Here is a 23,616-nt window from a genome sequence, read left to right on the forward strand (position 1 = left end):
ATTCAGTGTAATACAGGCCCAGGGGTGGTAAGTACCATATTCAGGGTCAGGCAGCAGACCGACATCAGATACAACAGAAGAACCCTGGTCTTGCATTGCAATTGGGGATGGGGGCACAGGAAGCAGATGTGGGAGAAGATGAAGAGAGGCATTCTAGGCATTAGGTCACGTTCCATCTCCTGCAGAAATTTGCAGCTAGGGCTTATTAACTTACAAAAAGCCAAATTTTATTTATTTAATTTCACTCCTGTATGCACTACTTTATAGCTGCCCCTTATTCTGCGTCTGCATACTGAGCAACTCTAATTCAAACCTCAGTTGCCAGTGATATGGAAGACTCTACTCTGCAGAAGCCACTGTTAAGAAAGATATTTCTCCTTTACCTTATAGTAACCTAGGCAAATAAACATTGAATTTAGAAATAATCCTTTGTATATGTATACAAAGCATTTATAATTAGTATTAGTCTTAAAATGTTAGTCCTGTTTCTCACCCATTTCATAATCATTTTCGGCTACTCTCCTCATTTTGGGAGGCGTTGTGATTCCAGATTCCATGTCTTGCCTTTTAGGAGCCTTTGTGTCCGATATCAAATGGTCAAAACTTTTCCTTGTACCTAAAAACAATTTATCAGGCAATTAAAAACATTAAACCTAAATCCATATTCTAACTTTTTCTGATTTTCTGGGCAAGCTACTCTCCTATCTACAACATATTGATAGGAATCTGGGGACATTTTCACCATTTTCAGGGATGGTAGAGAAAATATGATCACACCATGCCGCTCTCCATCACATTTTTCAAAATGCTTCACAATACATATGAGAAAAGCATGCAGTTTATTCAAATATGTAAGCTGTGGGCATGCTATGGTTTCCTGGTCAACACATCACATCGAATAAACATGCCAAAATGTGATTACTGAAAAGGAAGCAGTAATAGGATTGTAATGAAAGAAATGTCCCTCTTCTTCCATATATACTGTATAATGTAAAAGGGTACCCACAAGTTATGCAAAGCAATTAATCTTGTTTCCCTGATATTAAGACTTTGCTTGTAAACATGATGCACTGAGAAGCCATGAATAAAAATCAGATTGCTTACAAGACATCTTAAATGTTTTGGGACCACCTCTTTTAGCATAAGATAGAGCATTCAATATAGTAACTAAGCTAAGGTATTCAGCTTCTTGGTTTTGTTGAAAGAGGGCTGGTAGTAGAAAACTGGCACTATGAATCTTTAATATCTGGAATATCTTTTTTTCTTCCCTTTTTTTTTTTCCTTTTACCTCCACTTTAACACACACATTTTGAGTGTCACTCTTGCTTCCCCCCACCTTCATGATCAAAAGAACTGAGTTAGTCCTCTTTAACTGTACACTGTTCTATACTTTGTATTTTGTAGAAACTACATATATTGCTCTGAATCAGGAATAAGCACTTAAAGTCAGAACAAATACAACTATAATTTTTCTCCAGTAACACTTCCTGGGGTATTCTGTAGACAAATTAGTAAATTAGTGATCTTAATAACCTAGAAGCTTTTTAGTGTTCGCTTGTGAAGGCTGCCCCATATCCAAACTCATGGATTTTCGTGTTCGAGGGCTTATCTGTCCCACTGTCGGGTAACTGGCAGCCAGATGTCTGTCTGACCCCTTTGGTGATGACCATGGTTGATTTTCCTTTAGTGTCCTGAAAGCGCAGAGAAATTAAATTAAGAAAATCTTTAGAACTGTGCACATTTAGGCATAAATTTTTCAATTAGCCAAACTATCCTTTATTAAACCCATCTTTCCTAACCGGTTAATCTCCCCAAAACACATATTAAGAAATAGTAATTACTTTGCTTGCAAAAATGTCTGAGCTAGTGAAAACTACCAATCTGATATGAATGTAATGCTGAAGAGATAAAAAATAAAGCAATGAAAAAAACACAAGCAAATCAGCCTATGAGGCAAGATGAAAGATACTTAATAATCAGCTACTGCATACTGGATGCTAAAAAGAGATAATGAGTAAAGTGCTCCCTATTGAGAGGAACTGGCTTTCCGTGTCACTTCTAGGCTGATTTCTTAGCTTATCTCTGTGGCTGCTTATAGACAGGCTATAAGGTGTCAAGGTTTTCCAGTGACACAGACCAAATGATTACTTAGTACATGCCTTGAAGCTCTTAAAAGGACAAAAAAAATTTTCTTCTAAAATATAAATGAAAAATAAGCTGAAATTAGGTCTTGCAAAATGCATTAACAAAAAATTTAACAACCTCCAAAGCAGTTAAGCACTGAAATACCTTTATGGATCTCAAAATTAATTCTATATGAATTCAATACCCAAATTTCTCTGTGACTCTTGATCACAGTATAAGTAGCATATTGGTCTGGAACCAATAATAGAACATTAACTTAGTTTTATAAATGCGGGTTTCAGTTTTCAATATACCACAGGTTACCTTTAGATAACTTACTAAAGGAAACAGACATTGAAATTTGGATAACTTATCTAAAAGTTAGACAACCAACCTATAGCTAGTGTCACTGTGATGTATGGGATATGTATCCATAGGAACATTTTCCATTGAAACGTCTGTCAACAAGAGAGACTTCCTATGTTTTAGGCTGCAGCGACTTCGAACTTCCTCAGATACTGTCAGCAAAGCTAAAAATTCAAAGAAAGCTAACATAAGTTTTCCACAGTAGGAATACATTGAAGAATGTAAGCAATATTCCATCAATTTAAATTTTTTACTTAGTACAAAGACCACCATTGAGATGTAATTACACCTTACTGAAATGTACAGGTTAAAAGTAGGTAATTTAAAAAGAATTATATTCCCCATCCAGTTACAATTACATAGTTCAAACATTTGCCCTCACATGGTCACAGTTTCTATTTCTAGACCATTAGAAACTTGAATCTTAAGGCACACAATTCATTCAGTATTTAAACCAAGAAACCTTCAGCTTCCCTGAAGTATTTGCAAGGTTGCCCTGCAGGTCCTGTGCTGGCAAGCCTTCAGTCCACAAAAAGCTTTCACTGATGTACCCCAGCCTAGCCCAGACTCCTATCCATCTCCAGTTACAAGTTTCCTTTATGTTGGTACAATTTTATCAACCTAAAACCATAAGAATTCCCACAATAATCCATTCCTTTTCAGTTAGCACAAATTTAAAAGAATGTCTGTTTGTTTAATTTTACCTGCTAGGTAAGCCACACTCTGGGTGTTCACCTCAAACTTGTCACAGTTCCTATGTTTGTTAACCAGAGCTAGCAGCGTATGTAAAATCCTTACTGTTCTTGCTACAGTAGTAGGAGAAGGATGCCTGTACCCTAAGAAGTGAGGTTAAGAAACCAAATATTGTATTTAATTTTTTAATATATATTTATGAAGCATTAATATTTTGAAAATATTTATAAATATTTTTCAGCATGTTCTCGGGACACTTCATATAAAGGGTAAGGAAGCACAACACTAACAGAAGTTGCACATTCAAGACTAGTTCTTTCTGTCCCTCCCCCCAGAATCACACCATTTCAAATGTCTGTGCATATATCTATTATCTCACAAATCAGTCTTCTAAAAGAAACACTGGGACTGAACACAGGCAAACACACAAAGACAGCATTCTTGGAGGAAGTAGTAAAGAATTGCAGCAAATGAAGCCACACATCCTGTGACAGTTAAGAATTTATATCATTAGCACTAAACACCTTCACAGGACATGTATAAAGGAAACGTCCTTTAGTCAAAGAACATTTAATTCTGTACTAATTCTGTAACCCAAGTTACTTAAAATCCACCACCCAGTTTTTCCCCTTTTTCCTTGAACTTGTTTTTATTTCTGAATTAAGGGTGTTCACCTAATATGAACAGCAATATGTATTCTTACCTTTCAGGAGGTGTCCCACTAGTGCAAAGTTAAAATTGGAGTTGAAATTTAGCCCAACAAAATGATCCATCTGCTTGCAGTGCCACTCGAGTGGTCTCCTGATCTCCATAAACACCTCTTCTGGGCTCTGACCCAGAAAAAAATAAAACCAAGAGTACCTCATTGAAAGTTACTCATCATATCTCAAGTTTTTTTAAAAAGGTGACAAACCAGTAATTTTAAGAGCTTACATGAAAATACCAAACACATTCTTGAATAGAACACATCTATACGTTTCTGTTCCAGTTTAGAACAAAATAATAAGAGCTTCATCTCTACATCTTAGTTTCACTGCTGATATTACCCAAGTGAAGCAATTTCTAATGCAAATTTCAGTTTTAGTTGCTTAACTAGTGTCCATGAGGACAAGGAATTTTTTTTTCTAACAGATCTAACTGCTTACATAAACTAAAGGGTAGTCACAGCTGATTGCTTACAGCTTACCTTATCATTGAACACTCGAAGGCTATCCAAGGTATGCAGATTCTGTTCAAGTAGTGCTGTACCTGCTGAGTACAAGTTTACTTCGTCTAGCTGCAGTACTGCCATAGCTACCCAAAAGAGGGCCTTGTGCATAGGAGAGTCCTAGAAAGAAAAAGAAAAGGCCACGATTTCACTTTCAAGTAAATTCCCGTAAATGAAAGACAAATAGGACTGACACATGGGTTTGTATATGCATTACTGTCCTTGTAGCAGGTACTGTCCTCTACCACATCCATTCCAACAAAACAGGTGTTCATATGAACCTGTAGCCTTAACGCACTTAACAGGTGAACAGCAGAAAGTAAATTAGTTTCAAGCCATTTCCACCCCCCCCCCGCCCCAAGCCATTCCTTCTCTCTTCTGTTCCTTCCCTTGCTCACAAAAATGTCAGACACATATTGGCCTACACCGGACTGAACAGAAATGTGTCTTTTGTTATCAATTTGAGAGCACATGTTGAAAATGGATTGCAACTCTGCACATATAACTAACTGGCCAGCCAACTTCTTCTCCAAATCAAAAAAGCATGCAGGAAGAATTGGCATTCAACAAATCACGGGTCTCTTTAAGCAGCAGATTTTTCTAGGAACAAATTTTAATTTACTAACAGTAGATACATGAGGTTCTTCATTACTGGTGTACCTATTGCTATGCTGCTCAAATAATGAACTTGAAAGTAACATACAGATGGCTAAATGAATAGCAAATCAGGCAAGACTAACATTTATTACAAGCCATGACCTGAAAGGCATATATTAGCAATCATACATTTGAAAGCCAAGACTGAAAATCTTTTGGAAAGAATTAAAGACAGCCTGTGGTACTACAGCTTTGCCTATATTGCTATGGCCCAGTTTGGTGAAGTAGAACAGTACATTCTAAAAGCATTTTTAAAGCCTTTGCACAGGTCCCACATACAAACTTCTGACATATATCCCATACGTAGTACTTCCGAGCATGAGTCATAGCAGTGAAGTGTGAACTTCACATACCACAACACTCACTTATATTTTTGAGATTATACCCATAATTATAATTCTCATTTAGAAAATACGTTCTCTCTTTACCCTAAAAATCCAGTTGTTTACCTTATTAAGAAGAGGCTGCAGCTTGGTGAGTGCTATAACTGTAGCTTCTATTAGAACTTGGCTATTATAATTATCGGGGCCTTTTAAACAGCTCTCAAGTCCCTTTTTGTAGGGGGTGGAAAAAAAAAAAAAGAGTAATTAAAAATACAACCACAATTAGATTTTGCTTTGTAAAAAGAAGATCAAAGCTCTAAACAATAACTGTTGCTCTCAATTAGTTTGCAAAGCTTGAGCTCATTTTAAATCAATTCTCAAGGACTTTTACAAATGGAGATTTACACAGAAGTGACATATGTATTGCTGAAAGCAATTGCACAATGTGTATTAAAAAAGTAAGGGTGCAGAACAGGGTGCAAGAATTAGAGAATAGCTCTTCTACATGTCAGATGCTTTCCAATTAAAGTTCATGTCCATAAAACTCTAATAAAATGCTTAAAGAAGACATATTTAGCACACCTTCTACTTGCTATGGAACGCAACCTTCTTTAGAAAATATGGAATGTCACTACCAAGTTAAGGCAGTCTGTTTCAAAGTTTTCTTATATAAATGTCCTGCTCTTTCTTGTATTTACTTATAACCCATTAGATTATTAACTTCCTTTAAAAAAAAGGAAGTTGTGAATCACGTGCATGCAGCTAAATGCCCTAACAGAAAAATTCTCATTTAAATACTGACTTCTGGATCAATCTCAGTGTCTCAAATTTTAAACTCAATATTGAAAACTACTGTTACTCTAGAAGTTGCAGCAGTGATGAAACTTATGGCCTCCAAATTGATTTAAAATAAAAAGCTTGGCCTACAAAAAGTGTATTTCCAATCAGATAGTTCTATATAAGAATATGCCTGAAAAAATATTTATCCTCAAATTACACTGAGTTCTATATTTGATAGGAAGATAAAGCTAAAAATAGCTAAAATAGCTATTTTGAGAGTCACAAAGGAAAACAGACATAGACCCATATACCTTGCTAAGAATTCGGATTATTTGTTTTATTTGTCCATGAGACACACGTTTACTTATACAGCCAAAGACAACAAGTGCTCTTGGCTGCAGGGATGGGTTATACTGGAATGCAAACCTGTGAAGAAACAGAGTACACTATATTAAACAAATACACAACAAACAGGCTGTATAACAAAAAGCTGAGAATTCTAAGTGTACTACACAGGCAGGCAGGGGTTATGTTTTGAGATCTATGACATACTTTTGAGCTAGTTCAGTCCACTGGTCCAGCCACTTGCACGTTGGAATATCCCTCATACAAGCCTAAAAAGAATTATATTGTTTGAATACATGTGACACTAAGAAAAAGTATTTTTAAAATTCAGAATATGCAGTTAGTTTAGTTCTCAGAAGTCAGCTACTTAACTATTTATTACCACATCATGGGAGGTACATCTCACTACACTGCTTGCCTGTAGAAAGTGTAAGCAGTGCCATTTTCCCTTATGGATAATTTCTTTTGTTTTGAACGACATACCTCCATGATCTCCAACAAAGCTTCAGTAACAGTTTCCAACGAAGTCAGTGCAAAAGTCTCCCTTTCATAGGAACCAGGTGAAAACGACCTGTCTCGATAGCTGGATCGGAATGCTATGACTGCTGCCGATTTCACTTTGCTGATTCCAAACAGCAAATAAAATTTGGGCAGAGAGAATTCAGTCAAGCTCAGCCTTAAAACTTGCTTGGTCTCCTCTGTTGAATAAATTTTTACATATTAGATTTAAACCACTGAAATTCAATCCATATTTTAAACACCCTGAGGCTCACCCTCCCATGAATACAAAAGTAGATAATCATCCTATATGTCACTTTGCACATTCTAATACGGTTTTCTTTGCTACTTCTCCCAGAGTATACCACAACAACTGTGGTCTGTTGCACAGACTGTTGAAATCAGTCACCAGAAAGATGCATTCTAAAAAGAGGTAGAAAGAAACTTGTTTAAAGATGTGGTTCTGTGAGACTTCTCCTCACATTGACTGAGCAAATGGAAACCTGGAGAGTTCCTGCTTTGAAATACCAACAGTACTGTAAGTTCAAACTGCAATGAAATTCTGCTTTTGGCTCTGGCACTAGAATGAAGAAAGCCACTTAAACCAGAAGAAAATAACAGCCCTGCTCCTAGCACTGAATATTTTTACATTTCTGAACTTTCAGTTCATTTCACTGTACTTCAAATTCATTGTTTAAACAGGAAGGCTTGCCCTTCTCTCTGTGTATCAAAGCAAAGCTTTTCTTTATACATATATATGTGTGTGTGTGTGTATTCACACACTCACTCTGTCGACATATATAGATATAGAATGAGCTTTCAGATACTTAAAAAAAGACAAGATTACATAAAATTTTCATTTTTTTTCTGCACAAAACCTAGACTGGTTTTATACTGTACTTCTGTGGTAAGAAGTGACAGCTACATATTTGCTAATACCAATTATTTTAGGACTGCTAAGATACAGCAGTATGTAAAATACCTGTTTTAGCAGTATAGTTTCACAATCCCCTTATGCAATTGATATTTTTGTTACCACATTATGCAACCATTCAAAAGATGCACATCAGTCAGTTTTAGCACAGACGTGTTTTCTCCTTTCTCTGTGTTACAGGAACTTAGTGGTACTTTCTTCCCTTTTTTTAAAATCCGTTATACAAACAATTTACATTATGCACCTGCTCTAAACCAGATAGTAATTTTTTAATTCCATACTAATCTGTTGTAGGTCATATCCTCATTCTGATTTGTATGCAAGCTGAATTACAACACAGTATTTTCAAACTCTCAGAATAATTTAGAGAGAGAAAGACAACTCAAATATTTCTTAAACAAACTAAGGAGCAATCAGCTTAATTGAAAATCTGTAAAAAACTTACCACTAAAGTGAAGCTGTGAACAAGTGCAAAGAGAGTGAATGATGTTGATAACGAGACCATGAGTGGAAGCTCTGAGAGAAAGGGGACCAGTGGCCACCAATAAAGTAACTACATGGAAGAGGTAGGGGAGATGTGCTGCCACATCCAGAGAATTGTTAAAGGAGAGCATCAGCATGTAACGCGCTAGAATAGCAATATCATCCCACATCAGGTGCTGTTCCAGTGTAGGAGTTGGAGACAGACAAGTCTTGTCAATTATTTTACACATCCTTCCAATCACCTGAAAAGAGAGCAACCATTTTGTTTTACTCAAACAAAGAGCACAGCTCAAAATTTCAGTAAAAACCATTACAATTTAACACTGGAATTATTCTATTGCTTGGAACCTATTTTATCATGGTTTTTGCATTATTGCCTGTACTGAGTTACCAGAAAGCACCTCAGTGTCACATTATTATATAAGCTGAAATTATTATATAAAAGGATATTAAGGCAAAGAGGGAACTCACTTTGCTTGAAACCAATTTTACATTTCCAGAAGCAAGCGCTACAGCTGTGTCTGCCATAACCTCAGCTTTTATGGATCCTAAGCCCCCTGTGGCGCTAGTTTTGATGAAACTGTCCAGCACTACATCAAGGAGATCTGTTATCTGTTAGAGAAAAAAAACCTTTTTATCAGTCAGATTAACTTTATTTTCCACAGTAAACCGCCTTTTAAATCAGCAATCATTCATTTATTTAGTTGAAAATGCCTAACTACCATAAATTAAAGCATCAGTTTTAGTGATTTGCTACCCTTTTGGAAAAAAGCGTAATGTAAATTTTAGAAGTGTAAAGCTGAATTCCATCAGGTTTTACTCCAGATCAAAGTGTTTCAGAACTGTGGAGAAACTATAATTTAATTTGTATTATTTTTATTTTATTTTCTGTTTTAAATATAACTATTCCTAAAATGCTGAACCTAATAATAAGAAGAAACTGGATTTGAAGTGGAGGAAAAAACATACTTCCAAGAAAATAAGCAAGATCTCATCTGTCAAAGATTTTGTTTAGAGCACTAGCCATGCGTGAATACAGCTACAAGTAAAACAAGTTTCTTCTCATGTTTAAAAAAAAAAAAAAAAAAAGAAAGAAAAAACCCCAGACATTTAATATATGCAGGTAAGAATCAAATCTGTCCAAGTGCACATACAACTCCAAATGTAACATGCCGGCTAAGATTCATGCTATTTCAGTGACAGTTCAAATTCAGCTCTCATTATATTATAAAAATTGGTTGCAATTCTGGGTCAACTGAGTCAATGATAAAATTTCCACCAACTGCAGTGGAATATTTAATCTTTTGTGTTCTCCATATTTACCTATTAACAGACTTTCATACTGGACATAACAGTCATATTGCTCTTACTGCGTTTTAAGCTTTCAAAATACATTGGGTTTTGTTTTGGTGTTTTGGTGTTTTTCTTTGCCAATTGTACCAAGCAAGAAAATGCACTCATGCATCTGTTTGACAGTTCTCCCACATTCTCCAAGAGTAGCTTTGTGATGCTGGGCTGCATCAGTTTGGATGACAGTTAAAAAAATAAAAATAGTATGACCACGAGGAAATTGATACAAAGCTTGTGAGCAAGCCTGGTCATGGCAAGTAAAGCTGGTCTCATTTGTCTAGATGCCTCCTTCATGAATGGCATATATGGCATCAGCTTTATTTTTTTTCATTTTCTTTATTTTGCAGGGAGGATAAGGACAGAATTTGGCTAAGTGTTAAGCTAATGATCAACAGGAGGATTGATATTCTATTAATTGTAATCAAAACACATCTGTTTCAAAAGTGCAAACAGAAAAAGAAAAAAACAAAAAAGAACACTTCTTTCAATGCCATGTGCCTAATATACCTCTGAATGTTAGTACTTTGTTCTTTCCATTCAGTACCCACATGTTCAGGGGTCTTGATGAAACAATTACTACTAATACCAAAGACTTAATTCTCAATTCTCAGTGAGGGCCAGGAACACATTCCTAGAACCCAGAGTTCATTAATGATTTTATGAAGTAATTTATACAAAGGAAACTTCAGAAGAACTTGCACACTACTCTCCATACAGTTAATATACTTAGGTCATGTCAAGATGAATTTTATTTTTCTGCAGTAACATTTAAGTGGTTAAAAACTCTATAATCTGCTTATAAACGAATTGCAATAAATTATGCAGAATTTGTACCTGTCCAAGACTTCCCCATATCTTAGCTTGAATGGAAGGATACATCTGTTTTTCATTTATTGTCATTGTTATAAGTTTATCAAGAATAGCAGTGACTCGCTGGCGCTTAGCATCATCATTGTGTTTACAGAATCGGACCAGATTGGACAGCCAGGGAGTCATATACTCCAGACAAAGATGTTTCAGTTCAATACCTGAAATAAAAATTCACCTTGTAACACAGAATCAGCACTGGTCTCTATTGATGAGTAAGTCATTATTTGTGAGCACTTTTCCTTTCAATTTTATTGTCTAAAATAATTACTATGAGAGCTGAGCAAATAATACTGGGCAAACAGACAAGTTTCAAAAAGAAACGTAGTCTAGTAATGACATCCAAGAAACATCTGTAGGTATCTGATAAGGAGATGTTGACATTTTAATATCTTATTAAAAGATGCTACAAAGATGCGTACATTCAGTATGAGGTGAGACTACTTTTTAATTTTGAGAATGTATTCTAAACAGCTTCCAACAGTAAAGTCAGAGCTGTGTTATGCCTGGAAAAAAAGGATGACAAAACTAGTGCAACAGAACCAGATGTACAATTGAGAGAGATAATCAGTCTGAAAAGATTAATTTTGATATGACTAAAGAACCCTGTAACTCTTCTGTTCATGTATACTCTAGAGCTTAAACCTTCACTATCATGGACCTCAAATTTTTATTTTTGTTCTGCAATATCTCTACTTCTGGTGAATTAGTAACAGCCTGATAGAGATCTATCTAAAATACTCACTGTACAAAACTATCAACAGTGATATGAAACAAATAATTTGTATTGTGATCTCTCTGAATGAACTTAATCCTCTAAACGAATGAAGTGTCTGGTGAAACTTGTTTTAACATTAATTTCAAACTTTAAAAGGCAGTTACTTTTTTTTTTTAAATCTATTTCATGAGAAAGGAAAGGGCACATTCAAATGTGAAAAGTAATGGTTTTGTTCCAACAGATGCCATTCCAGTTTGTGAAACTGCCTGGCTTCAGAGTATTATATAAATGAATAATCTTGAAAACAGCTAAAACAGCTCTAAGAAACATTTGCAATTTAAACTTACTGTGACTCAGTAACATGAGGAAGCTTAATTGACTTAGCTAGACAGCTACCAACGTAAATCTTCTCAAATTCATGATTAGCATTAAGGAATACTAGTGTTACTTACTAGATTTGCTAAATCCAGAAATACACTCTTCCAAGAACTCTAAGGTAAGGTGTGGTTCGTTAGCTGCAAGAGTCTTACTAATAGATACAATAAATAGTGTGTTGTTGGCAGGAATACACAGACCTGAAGTTTCCAGTAACTGGCCCTCAATCTTTAAATTAAAGGTACAGGTTAAGGCACATAGAAGATTATAGGCAGCAGACCTGTAACAAAGCAAGCAACATGACTTGTAATAGTTTTCTTGTACATTTTAAAATATACGCATAACAGCAAGGCATCACAGTGGTAGTACTGATGTTTTAAAAATCAAATCAATACTGCTATATAAGAGATTACATTTAAATCCTGAACTTTTCCCCCGCACCAGTTAAGATTCAGAGACAAAAACATTTGCCTTGGAGAAATGAAAGAAATTACTCCTCCACTTGCTTTAAACAATTTCTGATGAGGTTAAAGAGTATGCTTGAAGGACTTTGTACTGGACTTCTCAGAACAGCTTTCAGTTCCAGGAGATTTTAAATATTTCCACGTGCACCTGAGCTGCCAAGGGCCCCAGAGGCTGCCACTGAGCCAGCACCCAGTCTGAGGTAGTCCTTTCTGACAAGATTAAAGACCCTGCTCTAAGAGGTACAGCTCCCACACTGTTAAACAAGAAGTTCAACATGATGAAAATCAAATGTACCTAATAAACATGTATTGCAAAACAGAAGTATTTCTCCTTATAGAGAGAAATTAAGCTTCCTGCATGCCTTCAGTTACTCTGACAGTACGTATGCCTTTCTTCGCCTACAGAAAACCCAATCTTACTTTATATTAAAAAGTACATTTTATGGAGCTGTGGTGAAAGAAAAATTGTTTTGTTCAAGAGACATTTGCTAACACTAAGAAAACCTTGGAAAGAATTCACATTTTTTATCAAAGTTGATACTAATTTAAAAGATCTGTACCGCAAACTGGGGTCTGAGCTTCCCAGGTTGAGCAGCGCTATGTTCAGTAGTGTTCCAGGGACATCCTTAGGACGAATTTTAGTGTGCTGAGGGATGGAGTCTGGTTGTGACAGCTCCCACCGTGTCCGTATATGAATGATGGACCTAACGATGGCTTCACACTCCTGATGCATGAAGGTGAGTGGTGTGCCTTGGTTGGCAATAGTTAAGGTAAACTGGTTCTCATCAACAAGACATATTTCCTCAATTTCAGAGGCATAGTATATATCATTTAAAAACACTGTTTGTCCCAGGACTCTTGTTCGTTCTGCTGATGTCACCTGCACAGCTGTTGACCCAACCTTCAAAAGAGAATAGAAAAATGGTTCAGCACCTATTGTTAAAAATACAAAGAGAGAGAAAAGTCCGACACTTCTGATTTTATAAAGATAAATGTATGAAATTTTATGCTGCCTAAAGAGGCATACTAATAAGTTGTGATTTCTCCTCAAGACAGGAGAGGAAAATTAAAAGACAGTAAAATCATATTCAAATCCTTATAAAAATGTAACAATTCACTAGAAACAGCATTAAAAGGACTTACTTTAATAGAAACTTTGGTGTCTTTATGAGCCAGCTTGAGAGCATTGTGAAACACTTTCAAGTCCTCCTCCAAAGCCAAGGTAGCTGCTGGGAGTTTCTGCTGGTCGTGTTCGATGTGCTCTGCCAGTTTCCCTGGAGAGTCTATGAAAATAAGCCTTTTGCTTCCTTTCAAACCTGTCAAGAGCCTTTCATGGTATTTGGTGTATTCTCTGACCCAAGAGTTACAGTTATAAATAAAAACTGCTGAGACATTTTCATAAGCAAAGCCTGGAAAAACTACAAACCATTTAGAAAGAAAGTCTGTTTTAAAGCGGTTACTGGGGCCAGCGTGTGTGAGGTCCACTACAATTTCATATGGCTTTGCATAGTATGGCTTCAGAGTTAGCAGTACATGGTATATCAATAAATCTCCGTTGATCTGACCAGTCTTGAATCTGTAAGAAAACAAGACAGGTGTTGTTGGGTTTGCATTTTAGATCCACGTTACAAACATTTGAGTGGTGTATTACACATACTACTACTACACTAAACCAGACCGATCTTTCACACAGTTCTAAAAATACCATTGATCCAAAGCAATGACACTGGACTGGCAGCTACAGCCTAAAGGCATCTGTTACTATTCTGTCATAGCTCACACTCCAGCCAAGTTTAGTGCCCAGGATGATGAAGCTTGACTTGGGATTTAACTCAACTTCCATTTTCAAGTGCCACGCAACCTACCACAGCCAAGCAACCTCCAGACAGGCAGGTTCATTCAACTACAAGAAAAAATAAAATCCATGCTGGAGAGCAACAGTGCATCAACTGGATCAAAACTGGATTACAGGAAAAGAGGTCAGAGTTTCTTTAAAAATAAAAGTCCCTCAAACTAACTTCTTAACCTCCTTAGAGATACAAATTATAGCTATTTTTATATGTGGAAAAATACATTTATTTCAGAAGTCTTAATTAAGACTAATTAAGCATCCACATACCAACTTTCTGAGGATGTCAAATACATTTCATTTGCTATATACTGTGGCGCACTCTAATGCCTGGTTGAGTGTTTCTAAGGATGGTCAGTCCTCTGAGTAGTACAGAGGATTTGCCTACAAAATAACTCTTTCCAAAAAAACATTCAGATAATATATAAATATTAAGAACCTTTTGTTCTCTTTAACAATTCTCTGAATTTTATGGGACTGCCCAAACCAAGCCTCCAGAGCTAGCACAGCAGACAAAATTCTACTAGGAAGAATTAATTAAAAATCAAACTCAACAGTAGCTCATGAACATCTCATCTAAGGTACTTTTAAATACCTATCACTGTTTCAAGCTAGCATTAACACTTTCAAGGCAAGCCAACAGGCTACAGAAAGAGCTAATAAATATTGCAAGCATGTATGTAGTTTTAAGTGTATTGGGACACTGTTCTTGATAACATCTGAGGTAAACCACCTGAGCATAGGGTAACTGAGGAGATAAATTTCATGAACATAGAATATTTGTCTGCCGAGGATACTTTTTTCCCCTCATGTTACTTCCTGTTGTTCTGAGAGCTAATTTGGGCAAGTCGGTGTTTTTCCCCCTCTAACGTGTCATGGTATAGTTGTTACAAAAAGGAAGTGTGTCATCTCTGTGGTTTTAGTTCTCCACTTAGAGTAAACGACATATAATTTCAGTTACAGATTTGCTTAAAAAATACCAGCATTGTCTAAATCTACTTGCTTTACATTATTGGTCGTTTGCACCCTAAGAGCAAATATATGCACAAAGAAATTTTAGTGTTAAAGGACTACATATCTGAAACACCAATTTTCTTTTGACTACATCTCGGCAAGGTAAGTACACATTTTCCTTCTCCTATTTTAAGTTCCACTTCAAAGTTTCTTAGATTTTCTAGAAAATTATATGCAAAAGTTTTTTTTAAAGAAGTTCAAATAACTCAAAAATAGTAACAATCTATACAAATATTATCTCCACCTGAATTAAGGAAGCTGATATAACTGTATTTTTAGTAATGTTAAAGGTTATTCACAATCAGACTCCAAAGAATTAACAGTGACAGTCGCTACTCAGCTCTGTTGTTGCTCTTTAATGATCAGTTCCTTTCCTCTCATGATTTTAAGTGAAGCCCTTAACAACATCAGTTTGTTTATTTTTAAGAAAAGCACATCTGGTCTAGTATGCTACAATTAACACTGGACTTACTGTAGTCTTGGAGGGAATGGGCAGAAAGAGAGTTGCAACTCTCCGACAGTAACATTAAATGTTGGAGTCTATCTGTACTGGCAAATTATCTCAGTTTTGCATGTCATGCAGAAACTTTATGTGAAATGTTGTTTTGTTTCCAAAAAAAAAAGGCTTTGCTGTTTTTGCTTTTCTTCCTTTTTTAAGTAAGCTACAAGGCATCTTCCAGGCAACCTTTAGCGTAAAAAGATAAAAATTCTACCTGAGCTGTAGTTGATTACTAAGGTGGTTTATAATTCAAACTTAACAACTAAGATTCATCTCAGAATGGAGTCTAATTTTATGTTATGGGTGAACTGCAAGTAAAAAAGGTACATTTATATTTTGCTGCTCCTTTGTCATGTAAGGAGAGACACCCAGAGTTTGTTCCCTGGTTACATACCAGGCATATCACTTCCGTCATTTTCCTGGAGGACTTCAGCAGTTCAACACACTGCCATTTGGGTTTTGCAAAATAGGCAAGTTCACCCCTCTGATTTTTGGGAGTGAATATATTAAGTTCTTTGGTAGGCATGCTAACTTTTGACTATGATAAAAATAAACATTGTCTGGAATATTTCAAAATTACCTAGTCTTACAAACATACAGATATGCTTCATTACTTTTAAAGTAACAGCTTCAAGAACAAATATATTTATAAAATACAGCACTGTTACTTTTGGTCATTCTCTACAGTATTTATATTTGAACCAAACATGGTTCTGTAACATTCAAAGGAAACATTTTGTTCTGCTGAGAGAGACAGGTGAAAGTGAGACATTGGATGGGATAATAAGCCTTAAAACTCTGAACATGTCTGACACATGCAAACTGGACAAAGTAGCAGCAGTGAAGTGGTTCACTGCTTGTCTAATTTGTCACTATTATTTTGAGGTTATTATCTTAGTATCAGACTAACCTAAAGATCAGTTTCCTGTCCGCCAGACAAATTCAACAGGTACAAATTTGAATACTAGAAAAAATGTGAAACAGAACATACTAATGGTAATATCATTTGCATAATTAACTCAGGCATTTTAAAGAAAATGTCACAATCTGTAGCATGTTTATGAGAAAAATTTGAGAAGTACATTTGTGATAAATAGCCTTTTGTATAATAAAGCAGAAAAATTAGAGAACAAAGATTTTCCTAGGCATTTATGAAATACTCCAGACAGCTGTGCTAAGAAATATAAACAATTAAAATAAGTTACTGCTGTCACTTACAGGAACATTTTAGATTAAAGTTTTTCACTCGATCATCTTTACAGGCACGGTTACATTTCCCACATTCAGGGGAATACAGGCGAGTAAGACGCAGTAATCTGTAAACTTTACATGGGTTTCTCCTTTCACTGTGTAAAAACAGAAGTGATGAACTTAAAAGTTGTAATATGGCCAGCTTTAAAGAGGAGGAACTACCACAGAGTCTGCCTCTACATCACTGGGTACTTTGAGGAAACACCTTCCTTTCTGCTCTATATTCTTTTTTAATCTTCATATATTTTCTATAAACCTCAAACTGTCAGAAGTTTGGGACAACCTATTCTTTCAGAATACCAACTGCTTGAACTCGTCCGCCTATATCCACTAGAAACGGGGTCAAGTTACATATTTTTTTCATCAAAAAGGCTGCTGCCTACTATTCCCTGAGAAGTCTGATTCAAACGTCTAAGAGCTAGCATTTACTAAACTAATACCATAATTTGTATTTTTGTAGGTGACCAAATAGGAAGATGAAGACAAAGAGACATAGTAAGCTACGCTTTGCCTTCCCTGTCACAATAATCTTTTCTTTGTGTCTGCAAGCAAGTGCAAACCATACTGATTATCCTAGGGTTGTAAATGAAACCTGGAATCCTATCAGCCAAAACCTAAGCGGAAGCCAGAATATAATGGAAGCCAATACAAATTCTCCTCTGAGCACCAATTTCAGCAGCAAAATGACTATTTCCGAAATGCAGACAAGTACCCTGCAATCCTTATCCTCCACAATGGCCCGAAATTCAACATCTTCCCCTGCCAGAAGTGCTGTTTCTGCCACTGCAGGACCTAGGAATACCAGCAAACCCAAGAGTACAATGACAAAAGAAACATGTGAATACAATAAGTCTCTTATACTGATTTGCTTCATTATAATAGCAGTACTTGTGCTTATCTGCACCTTCTTATTTCTGTCGACAGTTGTAATAGCAAACAAAATGTCATATCTCAAAAAAACTCAGCAAGGAAAACGTAGGCCCAGGAGCAATGGTGATATTCTGGCAACTAACAGTTTATGGCCAACTGCAGCAGGAACGTGGCAGAGGATGCCTAAGGAGACAACTGGAACTGACTCGATAATGCAAGACTTAATATCAGGGAGAGATGCTGCAATCCAAAGGAAAACCAAACATGAAACTACTGAGAAACTCACTAAGGAAATAGATAACGAACAGGAAAACAAAGAACCATCAAAGTCACACAAACCCATTTTAACCAATTTTGTAGTTGAGATTTAATTCATACTCAGGTAAAAACTCATCTGTTGCCTTTATGTCATTAATATAAGGCAAAAACTGAGCTTTCAAGTAACAACAAGAATTCTAACACAGGAAAACTAAATTCAGATCTTAAGGTTTTTCCTTTTATGATAGTGGGAATGCTATAGCAACTTGTAGATCTAGAAGGGAGTAAGATTGTATTAAACAGCTTTCTATAGTGTCAAGACCGGTTTTACTCCTTTGACCAGAAATCATGGTGACAGGGGCTGAATGGAATAAAACAAAAGGACAGAAGTCTGCCCACTCTCAAAGATCATTAGGGGGGAAAAAAGGAAAGGACTGTTAGTCTAATAAATATACCATGCCATAAGGTGCTACACAGGTATAACCAAGTTGCTTTTTTAAGAAAACCATAATTCAGTCACAACTTTGATGCAATTACTGAATCAGGAACTAGTCCCTCTCAAAATGCCCTTTCAGGTTTTTCCATCAAGAACTTCTTACAGCAGCTTAATTGCTTTTAAACCAGATAGAGATTTGAATCATATTTATTATGTTTCAACTTTGTGTATGAATATATGAAGTTTGTATTATATGTTAGAATATGAAAACTGTTTCAATTTGTTACCTCCAATAAACTAGCAACATCAGTTTTCAAATAATATGACTTCTGTGATACTATTTCTCTAACTCAAAACATTACAAAAAATATTACACAAGGCATTTTGGAATATTATATTCCTATAACATTTGCTGAAGGTCAGTAAAGGTCTTCTCTGATGGCTAGCTGTGATTTCTTGCATCATGGAAACACACTCCACTTTGTCCTAATACAACCAATTGGAACATGCCAAAAATTTCTTCCAAACTACCAAAACTTTTAGCTTCTTTATTCTCATATAGACCTGATTTTCCCATATTTCTGAGGAGATGTCTGTGTCTGGTCTCACTACAGCAGAGCTTTGTTATTTTAAGGAAACACGAGAAGCTTTTCACAGGCTACTTCTTGGGTGGAAGATGATCTGTTGCACCATGGTTACAAGTGCTAAAACTGCATAATGACAAAGCTCTAAACATCCTGTGCATCTGTAATAAACATTTTTGACACAAGAGATGGTTGTATGAGTTTGAAAGAACCAGGACATGACTGAATCCCCAATTCATATTCCATTACATCACCCATAAACTTAGCTGAAAGGGCAAGTAAAGAAGCAAAAGAGAACCAAGAAGACAGTATCATGGAAGCCAAGAGTGCAAGAGCTAAAATAATGCAACTGCCCATATCAAAGGTGGTTTCTGTAGTAAGGAAGATAAAGTTGGAAAGAGTTTGCAAGCTTAGCCCAGAACTGGGAGTCATTAGTAAAAAAAGAAAATACAGGGCAAATTCCAATGAATCTGCCATAAACTACATATTCAGACCTTAGCGCTCAAAGGGATGAGGCACAACACACAAGTAGAATGGGTGGACAAGGGATTACGTCAGGCATTTCTAAAACATGAGGAGAAAGGTGAGAAGAGTAAGGGCAAACTGTGACAAGACCAGTGATGATAACCTAGTGCTTAGGAGATGAACTGAGAACATCTGACATTGGTGACAGAGAGCTGAAGGGCAGGCTTGGGGGATGCTGCATTGCGGTTACCTTTTCCATCCCCAAAATGACCACAAGCACAGGAGGCAACAGCAGAGGCTGTGCAAGTACTAAAAAAAGAATCTCAGGCAGCAAATGTGAGAATCTAACCTGGTATAAAACTGCTCACAGCTAGGAAGGTAACAGAACTAAAACAGGAGAATGAATCTCTAAGAGCTAGCCAGTCTGCATACAGGAACACAGTAAATTGTCAGCAGGCAGCAGATTAAAGGGGTAAACCAGCAGTATCATGAAAAAAGCAGGCAAAAAAGGAAAGAACCAGGATCATACCAGTGGAAGGAAGGAAAAACAGGAAGGAAGAAGAACTGCCAATGAGGTGGGAACTGTGGCAAAAGATAGGTGGAGACTATGAGGGTTGAAAAGAATGGGGATGAGATAAAGGAATCAGACAAGAAATTAGGAGTTATAGTGTGAGTATGGGATCAGGATTTGTGTTTGCTGCAGGAGCAGGGAGAGTCTGAAAAAGAAAACTCATGCAATCAGAAGAGAGGCACAACAGGAAAAGCAGGAGGAGACGAAAAGCTGCAGAAGGATCTGGCAGTAGCTACTTGGCACACTGGCAGAACACACTTGCAAAATGCCGTGAGGACATATTTGTGCATGTTTCTTTTTGCCAGGCAGCCTTTCTAGGCAAAAATGCTCAAGGAGGCAAAAGAAAGTAGTTTGGGTTACACTAAATGGTATGGACACAGACAGACAGTGGGAGAACAGCTGCTCAGAGAGCACAGCCCTCCATTAATGATGGTAGCAGGTACCAAAGTCATCCAGACAGAAAAATAACAGGGGAGGGCCGGAGAAGGATGAAATCTGTAGTTATCTGCCTTTTAATGCAACTGCACAAATGAAGATGCATAAGCAAGCCAGCATCCTGTGATCAGATAGCTTTCTATGACTCACTGTAATGAACCTAAGGTTGATTTTCCACTAATAGTTATGACATTGCACCAAACCCACCACTGAAATTAAATCAGTAAGATCCAAATCCAATCCAACTTGCATAATTTTTGACTCGCACAGAAGTAACTGTAACTATTTACAACAAAGACAGGCAAACAAGTATTTATGAATTTCTACATAATAGGCACATACTGGGCAAAAGCCACAAAATTTGAGTTCTATAAAAATGGCAGAGCTGAAAAGTTTGCTCATAAAGCATGCAAACTCCGAGATAGGGCTCTTAGTAATCTCCCCACTCTTGACACTTCCTGAAGCAAGTGTTGGTAAACTTCCTCTTCAGCTGCAGAAACCTACTTCAACATGAAACGAGCCATTTTAAGCTGCTTGACTTTCAGCACACAGTCTGTCTTCCTAAGGCTTCAAACAAAAAAATAAGACGATGCTTGCCCGATAGAAGATAAATGTGCAGGTAAGAATCAACTTCAAGATGGAAAAGCTTAATATTTGTATTATTTGGTTTGAAATGGAACCGTACTGTGTACAGCACTGTGTATGTCCTGACTTCAGGATGTTTTCAAAGCTCTTGTTGAATGTCTGTATCTTAAAAGTATTAGGGTTTCAAACACATGTTGTTTGATGTTGTTACTATGAACTATCATGAACTCTACATGTAAGTATTATTTAACTATATTTTGAGAAGAGCAGAATAAAAATTAAATTGAATCATTTTTAACTGTTATAAACCTTATAGAGTTCAGATCATAATGTTCTCAAGAAGCATTAATTTATTACTCATATGTGTTTATAGACTGTTGCATCTGAAATTTAATTTTGCATATTTGTAAACCCACAAAGATGTATGCATATTAATTTCCCAGAAACAGCTTCATATGACTAGCATTACAGTAACTAATAAATTAGCTCAAATTGCATGAAAGTAACTTCAGATAAAAAAACCACTATGTAGTGGATGTATTTTATATCATTTATTTCATACGGAGACATTCAGAGACCTGAACTCTAAACAGTACAGGAAAAAAAAGGTATTTGTTTCATGCCAACAACTTAACATTAACACAATCTCCTCCATCACAAAAAGCGTTCCGCATGCCTGAATATATTTATAAAAACAGTTTAACATTAAAGTGCTGTTCCATTACAGCATCAGTATTTGGAAACTTCTTAAAAATTAATATGCTCTACCCCTAACTGCTGAAGAGAGGCAAGAACAGGAAATAAAAGTTTAAGAGAACTGTAAAGACCCTTTAAACTTAGGTCTCAGCTTATATCCATCAAAACAAGACAATTTTCTTCACCCACGACAATCCTGTTGTTAATACTGCTCAAGTGTTTCATATTTTGTTCCAGGTCCATAACCATTTACATGATTGATAAATGTTATTTTGAAACACTGTTAGGGCTTCTCTGCTGATGCCTTTTTCTGATAAGGTGAAAAAAGGTAATAATCACGACGTTCCCTTCAGAAAAGTCACTTAATTAGAATGATCAATAATGTTGAAAATCTGCTTGCTGTTGTCAAGTCAGTGACAAACCTGCTTTGCAAATGGGAACAGGCATGAAATTTTAAACATTGGGTCTAATATTATTTTCACTACTATAGTATTAACATAAAATTGTCTGGTGTCAGTAAAGCGTAACAACACAACGCACACAATTTTCAAGTTAATATGTTCTATTTCATTCCTGTTACAGGAGAGGACATATTTAAAGAGGCTACAGAAAAATGGCCAGCAACCAAGTAATACTGGTTCTCTTCTATGGAGAAATCTGGAAATCACTTTCTACAGCAATACCTCAAAATGTTTCCATGAATAAAAGAAATGCATATACCAGTATCAGGAACCCAGTGGAAGACAAAGCTCCTCTACATCAGTTGCAAGCAACTGGACCCAGTTTACACAAATCTGGAAGAGCACTGACTGTTGCGACACCACCTCAGTTCCCTAAAGCACATGCAGAACCTAGCGATGGAAGCTGGATAGCAGCACTGATAATTGGTATCATTTTGGTTAGTATGGTAATAGCTATTATTTTAATTCTTCTGTGGAAGTGCTGCAAGAAGCCAGTTCTAGTTGATTCAAATTGGGCAGGTCGTTCTCCATTTGCAGATGGAGATGTACCAGATGTCTTTATGGACTCTGACCAGACTACCAAACGTTCATCAGTTTTATTTATGTTGCCTTGGAAATTGAAGCAAGACTCAAACTTACAGCAGGATCCCACCGCATCAGAGAAACCATCCCACTGCACTACCAGTAATGAAAACCGGCAATTGCCTCCGCCAGCCGAAGCCTGCTCTGCAGCCGGTATTTCAGTTTCCAACACGGATGCGTCTCCAGCTCCCACCTCAGCGGCAGCAAGCTGTGCACCCGACCCTGGTCCTCACCCAGCGGCATCACCCGAATCCCCCGACCTGCCACCTCCACCTGACTGGCTCAGCGAACCAACAGAGGACCACAGTTCGGATCTCAGCAAGCACCAGGAGTTTCACTCAGAAACAGAGCAACAATTTCCCCCACCACCCGAGTTACATAGTCAAGAGAGCCAAGAACCACTGCCCCAGCCAGAACACCCTTTGCAGACTGCCAAAACTGATTTCCAGCATACTTCACATTTTTCTTAAATGAAGTATTCTTCAAATAACTGAAAAAAAGGGGAAGTTGACGCAGGCAAGAACAGTGAGACCACAGCATGGGCATTTCCCCTGTGTTTCTTAACTTCAGCTTTCACAAAAGGCAACAACTTGCTTCTGCCTGAAGGAAATCATTACAAAATACAATACGGATTGTGCCCACTAATTATTTGTAACTAGTGATTCCAGATTTTGGAGATTACAGAAAACAGAGTATGCACACCTTTGTGTGCCAGTATATACACACACGTAACTACACATAAACACAGAGCTTTCAGGAAACAGTACAGCTTTAGAGGGACTCAGCTTCTAAAAATTGTTTGTTCTACTAGGCTGTATAAGTGAATGCAATGAATTCAAGTTCATTTTAATAAAGCTTTCTAATTCAAAGATGTTT

The 23,616-nt window shown here is 36.7% G+C and overlaps 3 protein-coding genes across 10 annotated transcripts in view; 2 read left to right on the top strand and 1 right to left on the bottom strand.

Annotated features, from left to right (window-relative positions):
- The window catches only part of NF1 (neurofibromin 1), a 105,255-nt gene that overhangs the window by 16,216 nt on the left and 65,423 nt on the right, over positions 1 to 23,616 (bottom strand). For 7 of the 8 annotated variants that reach the window (XR_005933410.1, XM_030029418.2, XM_041126844.1 and 4 more), the window contains 16 exons: positions 13,328 to 13,760; positions 12,745 to 13,085; positions 11,798 to 12,000; positions 10,595 to 10,788; positions 8,882 to 9,022; positions 8,373 to 8,652; positions 6,979 to 7,193; positions 6,703 to 6,764; positions 6,462 to 6,576; positions 5,497 to 5,598; positions 4,370 to 4,510; positions 3,887 to 4,013; positions 3,195 to 3,326; positions 2,519 to 2,654; positions 1,534 to 1,691; positions 494 to 616 (listed from right to left, as the gene is read on the bottom strand). Coding sequence is in view for 7 of the 8 variants with exons in the window: in XM_030029418.2 (XP_029885278.1) it covers positions 494 to 616; positions 1,534 to 1,691; positions 2,519 to 2,654; positions 3,195 to 3,326; positions 3,887 to 4,013; positions 4,370 to 4,510; positions 5,497 to 5,598; positions 6,462 to 6,576; positions 6,703 to 6,764; positions 6,979 to 7,193; positions 8,373 to 8,652; positions 8,882 to 9,022; positions 10,595 to 10,788; positions 11,798 to 12,000; positions 12,745 to 13,085; positions 13,328 to 13,760 (2,903 nt within the window). In the remaining variant the exon portion in view is untranslated. The remainder of the gene's footprint in view (positions 1 to 493; positions 617 to 1,533; positions 1,692 to 2,518; positions 2,655 to 3,194; positions 3,327 to 3,886; positions 4,014 to 4,369; positions 4,511 to 5,496; positions 5,599 to 6,461; positions 6,577 to 6,702; positions 6,765 to 6,978; positions 7,194 to 8,372; positions 8,653 to 8,881; positions 9,023 to 10,594; positions 10,789 to 11,797; positions 12,001 to 12,744; positions 13,086 to 13,327; positions 13,761 to 23,616) is intronic. The other variant, XM_041126846.1, reaches the window with a different exon arrangement.
- EVI2A (ecotropic viral integration site 2A) lies at positions 14,936 to 18,682 on the top strand. Its single transcript, XM_030029422.2, has 2 exons — positions 14,936 to 15,149; positions 17,258 to 18,682. Exon 2 carries the CDS (start codon positions 17,274 to 17,276, stop codon positions 18,036 to 18,038), a length of 765 nt encoding a protein of 254 aa, XP_029885282.1. The 5' UTR covers positions 14,936 to 15,149; positions 17,258 to 17,273; the 3' UTR covers positions 18,039 to 18,682.
- EVI2B (ecotropic viral integration site 2B) lies at positions 19,296 to 23,609 on the top strand. The gene is made up of 2 exons (XM_030029421.2): positions 19,296 to 21,035; positions 22,280 to 23,609. Exon 2 carries the CDS (start codon positions 22,311 to 22,313, stop codon positions 23,208 to 23,210), a length of 900 nt encoding a protein of 299 aa, XP_029885281.1. The 5' UTR covers positions 19,296 to 21,035; positions 22,280 to 22,310; the 3' UTR covers positions 23,211 to 23,609.

Source organism: Aquila chrysaetos, chromosome 10, assembly GCF_900496995.4.
Source record: "Aquila chrysaetos chrysaetos chromosome 10, bAquChr1.4, whole genome shotgun sequence".
NCBI classification, from domain to species: Eukaryota; Metazoa; Chordata; class Aves; order Accipitriformes; family Accipitridae; genus Aquila; species Aquila chrysaetos.